Raw genomic sequence first — 12,009 nt, forward strand, 5'->3', positions numbered from 1 at the left:
TTTTACGTTATAAAAGGTAGTTGAGTAGTATTTTACGTTGCTTTAACGCTTGATGACGTTGTTAGCTGAGTATCTTCGAAAAATTGTTTGAAGAAAGTGGTGAGATAACAATAGATGCTCGAAGCAAGCTTGTGCTCTGTAAGTTGTCTAACGCAGATAATTTTATCTCAAGAAATCGTTGGAAGATTTTTTCCTCAGAACATTGTAAACGCAGTGTGCCGTTGTGGAAAGCTTTAGCATTGCGTCCACAATACTGTGTGGATTGAATCTTTTCCATGATAGTAATGATGAATCTATAAAATCGTCTGCGCCAGAACACTAAAGGCTACAAAATTAGCAAAAGGGCAAGACATACCTGACTGTGGATACGGAGATTAGCTGATTTGGCTCTCGTCCAATTAGTTTAAAGTTGCACCCACCGGGCATTGACCTGCATACAACTAAATGATTTATCTTTGATGTTCATATGATTTGGCTCAAACAAATGAAAACTCTGCCTGACAGAACATGGCCAGAAAGAACGAATGGCCGTTGGACAAGATGATTCTTTCCGTCGACGTCACCAAGAAAAGCAAAGATGATTTCAGTCATCCACCACGAGAGGGCGCATATGTGCATGGTCTGTTCTTAGAAGGAGCAAAATGGGATTCCCAAACTGGTGATGATTTTAATATTCTCTAACAACACTAATCAACCTTTAAGAAAACGATACCATTTCTTAAAGCGGAATAGAAATTTGTTTGAACAGATTTTATTGACGTAGCAAGTTTCATGTGAATTGTTTTGCTTGCAATTAAACGTAAAAAGAAAGTTAATTCAACACACTATGCACAATGAGTCGCCGTATTTTTATCAGCTAAGGTAGAACTATCTTTTGTGCGCAACGATCATTTTCCCTATAATAGGCTATAATACCTTATATGTTTAATCTTTCGATTGTATGTTAAACGAAGGATCCTTGTGTAACTTTTTATCCTCAATAGCATCGAGGAATCAGAATAGAGGTTGAAAGTCATCAGCACCTATTTCGTTATTTATCATAACATTTCGGTTTTTTAGGTTTGCTTGCAGAGGCAAGACTGAAGGAACTGACCGCCCCTGTTCCTGTGGTGTTTGTCAAGGCCATCCCTGTGGACCGACAGGAAACAAAGAATATCTACGAATGTCCGCTGTACCGGACCAGGGAACGGGGACCTACTTTCATCTGGACTTTTAACTTGAAGTCGAAAGAACCTCGCTCAAAATGGATCCTCGCTGGAGTTGCTTTATTGTTGAGCGTCTAAATTCATCCGAGTTAAATTACTTTAAAAGAAATTTGTAACGATTATAGTTAGCAATTTAAAATCGCTGTTTTTGTTTAAACAAACACCACAATTTAACGTTGATGCTCTTGCATGGACGAATGGAGCATGTTTTTCGATACACGCACAACTAGTTATTCGAGATTGCGTTTTATTCTTAAATGAAATGCTTTGTAGCTAATTCATTTTTTTATTCAACATCCATCATTATCAAACGCAGTATTTATGTTGCCTGGAATTATGTTTTGATTGCGTTTGCGTCTTCAATTTTCATGAAATCACCGAGCGATGAATATGCGATTGCAATTTTTTTATTTTCATGAATAATCCATTAAAATATATTTTTTTATAATTGCAACTTTTGTGCCGTGGATCATATTCTGTCACAGAATTAAAATGCATTGGCTTTGAAGACTCACTTTGCCTTTGTAAATTGTGTATCATCTGTGTGGCAGCCGTGGTAGTTGAGTTTGTTACCAAAGTTTTACTTTAATATTTGAAGCATTGCAATAGTTCGTCGTTAAATAAAGCGTAGTTTATTTTTTTACTTTTCTTATTTTTTTAGTCAACAAAAACATGTTCAGCGTACTTCAAGTTATTTCAATTTTTCCTTCTGTCAATAAACTAAACTGTGTAATCGTAAATCTAACTTTTGTTTGTTGGAAAGGTTTTAATGGATGGAATAATTTGAAATTTCCCGCCAACAAAACTTCAACAATTGGAAACTTCACTCTGTCAATCTCGGTGACCGGGCCTGTATCAGTGATTCAAAGCCTCTACAAGTATGCGAACCTACCAGGATTAAGCTCTCCAAGGAGTTTCCCCGTCCGAGTAGAAAGATTCGATCAATCAGTCGCTTAGGCTGCTTTTTCTAATGTACATATAGTTTATCTTAGGATAAATACTTTATACAGTAGTTTTGTCATTAAAAATGCTGCCCACTGAAAGTTGAATAGTGCTGCCAGAGGGGTATTTGTAATCTGCATGTCGCTGCAGCAGATAGGGTTTACTGACCAATCAGAAGACAGGATTTAACGTGACTGAAAGAAATTTCGCCGGGAAAAGTTTAGTAGATCAGGTTTCTCACAACTTGCAAGATGTTCTACTCGAAATGTTCTTCATCATCTGCAGATTACAAATACGCCGGAGATAGAAGAGTGGGACTGTCTTAAAAAGAACTGGTGTATACTGTAAATGCACTTCCTACGATAGAATCACATGTATGCAAAAATGTAAGTGGGAGAGATATGGTGCCAATCACCATAATACGCAGGGTGGTCGACAAGATAATTGGACCCTGAAATAGTGAAAGACCGGGTGCCCCAATAGGCCACTTCTTAAAAAAAAACAATTCAAGTTGGGGAGATTACCAGCAGGTAATCAAGATGTAGTTTCTCAATAAGACAAAGGTGTCTAAAAAAGTATCCGGATTGGAAGGAAACGAATTGTAACACAATACGACTTCAAAGAACATGCGGCGTTGTCTATATTTCGCCTTCTTCCTGGAAAGACGTTTGTAGGCCTACCCCTAAAATCACTCCGAGGCTAAAAGTATTCCTTGAACTTCCTGTGTTGATGGGACAGCTGTAAAAACTTTTCTCTAGCTTAAAATAATGCTTCTCCGCCAAAATTGCGGTCCGTGAATCCTTCAATTGTGCTTGACGCCTTGACATTCTTGCGCATGTAAATCAAAGCCATTTTTTCTCACATGGGCTACATTACATTGTGAACAATGTTGATATAGTGTAATCATATTAGGGTTTGACCCGGAAAAAATTCGTAACTTAACAAATTTGGTACCAAAAAAAGCGCAATTTTATGTAGATCATCATATCCAAAATCCTCTTCAATCGGCTTTGAGCAAATGGAATGGGGGGTGTTTGAAATTTGCGTCTAGCGCCCCCTAACGGAAATGAACTATAATCATCTTTTCTAATACTTCCATACTGATTTCTGATTTGTTTTTTCAAATATCGCAATCTGTACCTTTGTGAGAACATTTTGGTAAAAATTTCTGGATGTGACGTCATGATGACGTCACAAGAATAATTGGAATATCGTAATTACTCTTCAATACTAGTAGATGAATGGAATGCAAGAATACTCCCAGTAAAGCCACTTTTTCTTTTCGTTTTTTACTTTGTTGAATACAATAAGTTTAATGGGGAGTGGTGGGCTACTTAAAACACATGTTGCGCCATCTAGTGCAGAAAATGTAAATGTTGACAATCGAGAATTTCCAGTGAATGCAATCGTTGGTTTGTGCATATTGTGTTGTGTTCACTTACTTTAGTAAACCTTTCAGAGCATTTAGAAAATCAATGAAAAGTTGTAATACTTGCAGTAGCAATGGCGTCATAATGCACTGGTTAAAAGGAATGTTTCATGGACGATCACGAATATCACTGTTATAAGGTAAATAGTAAAATTCAATATCAATCTTTGCAAATGCTTATGAACAATAATCTACATGTCAAACCAAACATATCATATCAGTAGAAGGCGTTTGAAATTAATTAAAATTGTTTCAAAAGTTTTGTTTTCATAATTTCTTTTCCTGACTTGTAAATCGCTTTTTTTTGCAACCAACGCTTCAAAAAACTAGATTTTGAATAATTTTGACCAAATTTGAATCTGATATTTATTTTTCAACATCAAATATGTTTCTATCCGCTTCCTCGTCACTTCCAACGCTGTCTTCGTCTGATGAAACTTCGTCTTTGTCATAATTTTCACAATCCACTCCATTGCAATTACCACACGCAGAAACACATGGTAGCCCGTGCCACCTGCAGCTGCAAACGTTGGTACTGCAAGGACTTTTCTTAGTGACGTTACAGTTACATCGTACAAAGCGAAGAATCTTATCAGGAGCCGTACTCAAATCTGTCAAAATAGGATCGTAACTCCGATTGGATAATTTCCAGCCCCAATCGAGCGGATTTAGTTCAACGCTCATCAGTGTTTTCCATTCAATCACCTGCAGATGGATTCGAAGAAAATGATACTTTGCAGCATTTTTGTTTGGAGCGAGAGACTGTGGCTTGATTGTCGTTTTAGATGTTGCTGCTGCCTTCATAAACTGATGGTAGCGCAAATCTTCCATCGCCCAGTTTTCTTTCCCACCATAGCTAAAAAGATAAAAATTGTATATTAAAACTGAACACACTACTTAAACTTTTATTGATGATTTTATGGTAGGAACTTGACATTATCGTTATAATACTAATGTAACTTTTTAAGTTAGCTAAACATTAACAATTTAAGTCCTTTTGTTCTACTTCCTCGGCAGTGGCTGTTTCGTCTTCGAATACTTTAGCAGTTTCTTGGAACACCTCCCTTGTCCCAAACTTCTTCAGGGTAGCCTACTAGTTTTTCCTGACATAAAAGATTATAGATATAAGTAGCCTGGGCATAGCTTAACCGAAAACTTAGTAAAGAACGAAGGCAATTCCGAATATGTTCATCGTGTACAATTATATTAAAAAGAATACGATAAGGCTTATCTAAATACAATATTTCGTAAAGTAACATTTACATCATTCAAGCAAGTAAAACCAAGTTTATCATGAAAGTTCCTAGTTGCCAAAAACAAATTGTAGGTTACCTTGTCCAAACAATGCACACGTAGTATCGCAATCCGACCAAGCATGGATGAACAAAATATGACTTGTAATGACATCTCCAGTTGATTTGACCAAATCTTCAATTTTTCAGATTTCTTTGTCAACTTTGTTGCTAGCATCAGAAAGCATGTAGAGATGCATATCATTTTTCCAGTGAAACATCAACAACACTAGAATATCAGTGTCAGCCGCTACTACAACCACATCTTTGTTGTTATCTTCTGCATACTCCAATGCTGCTGAAACGATTTGAGTGTCCGCATCTCCCAAACTGTTTCGAACATCATGACCTTCTCTCCGCAGCTCGTCTGATAGGAAAGATATGAACTGTGATTTACTCTGCTCGTTCTTCAAAAATACTTCTTGGTTGAATGTTGGGATCATTTCTAAGTTAGCCAAACTTACAAAGGCACTCATTTTCTCTGTTCTTCGTTTGTGTTCATGATCTTTTACGTAGGGACCATTATCATATCCATCAAAAACTATACACGATCGTCCATATTTCTTGTTTACATACTTTGTGTATTGATCCAAAATTGACCGATATGGACGATTTTTGAGCCACTTTACTTTATGCAGCAGAGCACCTCCATCCAGTATATGAAATGATTGATCCCATATGTAGGTGGAAGATGTGACATCTTTCTTTAAAGCCTGTCCCAGTTTTGCTTTGCTTGATTTTCGCATCATCGAATTCTGAAACAGCGAGGTAGGAACAGCTGTCAGCTCATACTGGAAATAGCTTTGTATATCCTCTTCCCTCTCAATCAACACAAGCAACCTGGAAAATAGGAGCAATGGGTCGACATGCACTTTTTCCTTGTCGATTCTTACACCAATCTCTAGTGCTTCTTAGCGTCTTGATCTGATCTCTCTTCTTAATTTTTGCTTCTGAATACGAAACACCGTCTAGTTGATGCTGGATTGCTTCACCAACACTTTCTGCATCATCACAATTGATTCCATCTCCTTCTGTTCCTGTAACTTCTGTTGGAATATTTCTCAGTACAGGCGCACTTTCATAGAAGGGGTTATGGCTTTCAATCCAAGATCGAATCTTCACTAAATCATCATTGTCTCGCTTCATACGGTTTGTTCCTAATTCTGAATGTTGATTGCTTGTTTTATGTGTGTTCCCAGTTAATGTTGTCATAGCGTCATGTATTGAAGCGCAAACATGCATCGTGTGTAGGCCTACCCAGGTCAGCATTACACTTTCTGTCATCCCTCTTCCACGGGTTAAGCCACCACGTGTCTTCAGTAAGCGCATCAACACTTGTTCAATCGACAGATCAGTCCAAATTCCGTTTCAAAATTGAGCGCTTCGTCGGACAACATGATATCCGTTGAGCGTGAACTGTTCATGCAAATCTGGGAATGTTAATGGGAGGTTATTCATCATTTGCAGATAAAGTCTGGCACTCTTTGCGTAGTTGATATGACCTGCTGCAGCAAATAAATTCAACATTTGTACAGTAGCAGCTAGATGATTTTGCCAGTTACCAGTCCTTTCCGCAGCAATGAATAATTTAACGGTGTTGATACAGCGGATATATTGTACCCAAAGCTTGGCTGTACGGGAAAGAGCACCAAGTCTACTCATCATCTGTTCCATAGCACTGTTTAACTTCTCCAATACTTCACAGTTGTTGATTTCATCAGATGGGATCTCATCATTGATAAGACTGTGGTAGATGGCCTTCAGGTTTTTCAAATCGTCTTCCGATATGATCTTTTCTTGTAGGAGTCTGCCAATGATTGTTAATTGAAGAGCACTTTGTAAGAGAAAATGGCCTCTTGCTGCTCTCGCTATCGCCTTGCCTGAAATCATGCGTTGAACCGCATTTTCACCATAAACCACTTGCAAGCATTTTACAATACCGGATCCTTTCATTGTATTACCAATGCTTCCTAAGTAACTTATCAAAGTGTGGAACCCTCCAAGACGGCAAAGAGTCTTCAGGAACTTTTCTGTTATTATTTCTACTGCTTTCAACCACAACGGCTGGTCGAAGGTGATGCATGGTGTTCCCGTGTTGGCTTTCCTCGACTAGTCAATCACAAATGATAATGTTGAGTAAATACAGTTGTGATCATTTGGATTTAAATTGATAATAGGTAGAAGGGTAACGTCACACTTTCCTGGGTAGGTACCTTTGCGATGCGTCTGCATAAATCCCGACCAGTTTGGTCTGGTAACATCAGAAAAAGTAAACGACATTTCCCAAAGAAGGTCAATGTTCTTGTCTAGAGTTATACATAAGTGAAACTTAAGTTCTCTGATAGCACGGAATATTGAAGAGTAATTACGATATTCCAATTATTCTTGTGACGTCATCATGACGTCACATCCAATTTTTTTACCAAAATGTTCTCACAAAGGTACAGATTGCGATATTTGAAAAAACAAATCAGAAATCAGTATGGAAGTATTAGAAAAGATGATTATAGTTCATTTCCGTTAGGGGGCGCTAGACGCAAATTTCAAACACCCCCCATTCCATTTGCTCAAAGCCGATTGAAGAGGATTTTGGATATGATGATCTACATAAAATTGCGCTTTTTTTGGTACCAAATTTGTTAAGTTACGAATTTTTTCCGGGTTGGCCCTTTTTTTGAGCTTAGATGACTACACTAATAAACTGTAGACTGGAGCAAATGTTCCCACATGTATTTAGGTTTTGTTACGTACATTTCAACAGACAGCTGGAAGGAAATCTTATGACTGATCATTAGATCGTTGTATAATTTACTACATTGCTAAACTTTCCTATTTTTGTTTATTGCTTCCTGGCTTGTGCGTAAGGAGCGAAGGTTTGCATTAAAAAATGGACAAGCAGCCAATTCTCCTGCCTCTTGTATTGTTTTCTGTATACGGCAAGCTCACAATTAAACAAAACTACAAAGAAAGCAGATCTCTGAGTGTTAGCAATGAGTAAATGGACAAGGGTAAGCTACAAAATTTTGCACAAAAATCGGTGTAGTTAGGTACAGCAATTAATAATAGCCCAATAGAAAAGCAGTTCTTTTTGAGATTTTCTTTAAACACGCCTCAGGACTTGAAGTAAGAAAAATAAAAAGTTAAATTCACCCGTAAATCAAAGCTTCTTGAAGCATGCAAAACTGATTAAGCTTCCAAAGAAGCTTTCTCAGCAGGCCGAGAATGACGATTACCACTATCAATCAAACAAAAAAGATTGTGGCCTAACTTACTGATAATTTATTTTTTTGCTGTAAATACACGACGAACACAATACAGAAAGTATTTTGCAAAACACTAAACGCTGTTCTTGTGTCAATTGCACAATCCATTTGTGTGCATGTATTCACATTTTTATCCGCACAGTAGGCCTAGTAGGGGAGTAATTTAATTTATACTTTAGCCCTGACTTTAAAATGCAACAGTAGGTTATGTGAAAACCTCTAGCATAATTTTACACTCCCCTCCCCCCGTAGCTTGAAAATTATTTTTCGCGTAAAATTGTCTTGTATTGCATGGACGTCATTTTTTGTGTATGCCATTTCAAGTTTAAATATTGTTTGCTACTATACTCAAAACACGTTAAAATGTTGCAAGACATCTGTTAACAGGTTTTAGTCTTCGTTTCATCGTAAAACACTATAAAATGGTCATTTCGATTTGTGTGCATGATTACGCGCAGGAGCAAGCGTACCGACAATACAGATAGCCTATTCTGTATTGAGAAAATAGAGAGTAGGCTACCACATTAAACTGATCCAAAGGTATTGCACTGCTTTCCCACACAACAATGCTCTTCGTCAGTATACATCATTCTTACAAAGGCAAAGCTTTAATCCTTTTCTTTGATAAGATCGATAGGCCTATATAGGCCTCGTTAATAACGAAAAACTTAAAATATAAATAAATATAACCATATTCACTTAAAATATATTTCGAAGCTTTTTCAGTCTCTTTGCTCTTTTGTACAGTGAAGTGCACGAGGGTGCGAATATATGTAACATCGACTCCAGGTCAAAGTCGATGTAGGCTAGGTAACATAGGCTATGTCATTGTTTGCAATAGGCATAGCCTATGCGGCCTATTCTCCAACAATAGAAATAGCCTATAGCCTACTTTCAGACGGAAATTAATTTTCCCTACAACAAACGTCGGATTTTTCATAAAAAGATATAGCCTACATGGAAGGTTTTTTAGAATCATGCTCATGTTGTAACATAAAATTACTTTTTAGACACTGTGAAATGTTTAATGACAAGGTCCGATGTAGGTCATACCCAGAAGACAGTAGGCCTAACGTATGTAAATTAGTGATGGTTGCAAATATTGCTAGAAAGTTAGTGATGGCAATCGCCTACTTCATTATAAAACAAGTCAAATGTGCATCTATGGATATAGCATCAAGCTAGTCAACATCCATAGCTGGCTGAGCTATTGATATAGGGTCAAACTGGCTGGTCTTCCACAAGTTAACCAAATACCGTGGGGCCAAAGCTCTCCATATTTGGCTTGTAGGTCAAAAAACAATCGGGAGAATACGGTACGTTTCAAGAAAAACAGTTCATTTATGAATGTTGCCTGCAGTGCATTCTGAGGAGATTTAAGGAAAGACCTTCTGAAAGTTTACTTCACAGTATTGGCCCATTGACTAGTGTCCTTTTGATAAAACTTTCTCTACAACCACCTCTCGTCGACTACCATCCATTAGGCCTACCACAACTGTACACTCAATATTGGCGTTGAAGCATCTTGAGCAGCAATTGCCAGCCTGAGGTTTTCAGTTGGTTGTTACAGCAGAAGCAATGAAGCATAGTAACTAAAGGCAAGTCGGCTCCGTGATTAAACTGAAACCAGCAGATAAAATAGACAGAACGATGAAAAGGGATTGAACCGAGAATCTCAGAATGAGGGCTTAAATTAAAAATGCAAAGCAACTCTTTGGAGATAGAAGGCAAAGACCTTTTATCAGTAAAATCAGTTATCATTATACAAAACAAGCTAAATACGACTTTTATTTCTGAAAAATAGTTTTTGGAGATAGGTTTCGGTCAATCTACGGCGGCTTTAAAGTGCCTCTGACAGGTAAATAAATTCGCTAAATTTATCTAAGATACCAAAAAGATGACACTAACAAACTTCCCTGACCAGCAAATCGTAAAATATATCAACAGGCTACTAAGTTACACGCTTGCAAACTTTCGTTGACATCGGCGAATCTGGCACTCATTCAATTGCAAAAATAAAACCGGCAACACTGCTGTGACGTCACAGTAAGCGGGAAGGATACATTCTTTCTCTGTGATGACTTGGTAAAGTATGGTACGGCTACTGCAAAACGTAAATGTGTGGGGCTCTGTTGGTCTAAAGCATGTGCAAATTAAGAATTACCGAAATGAAAAAGTGAACTTATTATTACTATCAGGTTTCGATCAAATAGGTTGAGTTTACTTTTATCAAACAGCATCTCAATTCAATTGAAATTGCAGTTTCATAGGGCTACAATTTTCATACTTTTTTATTTGTTCTAATCTGGCTATAGCCATTTGCAGTGTAACAACAGTATCTCACAAACAGTAGCCTACCTTTAATTTATGGTTGAGGCAATGCCTACGAATTGCTGTTTATGTGACATTGTCAGTGACAAAGACCGTGTGCTTTCTTTTCCCACTTTCCCACAAAACAAGGTACTGAGAAGAAAATGGTCAAAGTTTTCTTCAAGTGTTCGAAAGTGGGATGGGCCATACAAAACTAGTCGTATATGTTCACTTCACTGAAGATGAGTTTGTTAATACCACTCAAGTAAAAATGCCTACAGGCATGTGTTGGAGTGTATACTACAAGGTGATGCTCTCGGAAGCAACAATCGGATTGTGATGCCGTCATGCATTGTTTGGAGAATCAGAAACAATTTTCCAGATCCAGATGGCCGTTACGCAGGATTTCAATGGCTAACTGAAGGCACATTATGAGAGAGAGAGAGAACTTTTATTTATTTTTGAATAGTGATGATGAATTAAATATGAATGATGATTCGTACGATTTCTTCATTTTTCACTTCAAGTATATTTTAGGTTTTGTAGAAAAGTATTCAGTACAGTTTTATTAAACTGCAAAAAACAATAAATCTTCGAAAAAAGCAACCGCTTGTACCACCTCCGACCAAACTGTGATCCACCAATTACATCTAGGAAGCGTTTGTTTCATCCGTTGCTAACGACGTCCACTTAGGATGACGTAATACCACCAAAGTCGTCCCAGAGCAGTGAAATATGGAGTTTCGCCTGTGGTGGCGCTGCGGAGCAGTCGTTTGATTAAATTACGCCCTAACCAGTCGAGCTACGAGGTTAAGATTAAAAAGTTCGCTAAGTGTAATTCTGCGCTAGGAAATGCTTTAAAAAGTCACTATACTTGGATCCAACCTGTCAGGGGCACTTTAATATCACCAGTTTCACACAAGCTGTTTGTATTTCTGTCACGCTTTTGCGCATGCGCCTAGTCATGCGGATAAAGCGAAATGACCACTTTGCGGTGTTTTACGATGAAGCCAGATCAGAAAAACTCTTTGTACTGTCTTGCAACAGTTTCAAAGTGTTTTAGTACAGCAACAAACAATATTTGAACTTTAAGTGCAATAAACCAAAATTGACGTTCATACAATCGCCTATAAGGCAATTCGAAGCGAAAAGGAATTTTCAGGGTAGGAGGAAGGAGTTTTGGACGGAAATTTTAACATTGTTTTACCAAGGATCTTAGAATATAGGCTACTATTGTAGCCTATCCGAAAATCATGGATAAAGTTGAATTAAACAGCTTATTAACCCCTCCTAACAGTAGGTTACACCAATGGTGAACAATGAACATAGACAGTAATAATCTGCAGGGTAGTTGAAAGGATAATTTCGGTCCGGAATCAATGACATCTTTGGGCCCAAAATAATAACACTTTTACAAAAAACGCACTATATCTAAAGAATACGCTTTGATTTGGTCAAATCTTCAGGCTCCTGGAAAAGGTTACGGGCTCTACTACCATGTCGGGCTAGGGTTCTAAAAAAAGCATCCTTCGGACCTCTCTGTCAACGCTAATGATGATCTATGTTAA

General features: G+C 37.7%; 1 protein-coding gene across 1 annotated transcript in view; it reads left to right on the forward strand.

Annotated features, from left to right (window-relative positions):
* Positions 1-1,939, forward strand: part of LOC145779263 (dynein beta chain, ciliary-like) — a 78,407-nt gene extending 76,468 nt beyond the window's left edge. The window contains exons 87-88 of the mRNA XM_082590802.1: positions 505-658; positions 1,060-1,939. Of these exons, the coding sequence (XP_082446928.1) occupies positions 505-658; positions 1,060-1,283 (378 nt within the window). The 3' untranslated portion in view covers positions 1,284-1,939. The remainder of the gene's footprint in view (positions 1-504; positions 659-1,059) is intronic.
* Positions 1,940-12,009: the final 10,070 nt, after the last annotated feature.

This window comes from Aplidium turbinatum, chromosome 11 (genome assembly GCF_918807975.1).
Source record: "Aplidium turbinatum chromosome 11, kaAplTurb1.1, whole genome shotgun sequence".
In the NCBI taxonomy this organism is placed as follows: domain Eukaryota; kingdom Metazoa; phylum Chordata; class Ascidiacea; order Aplousobranchia; family Polyclinidae; genus Aplidium; species Aplidium turbinatum.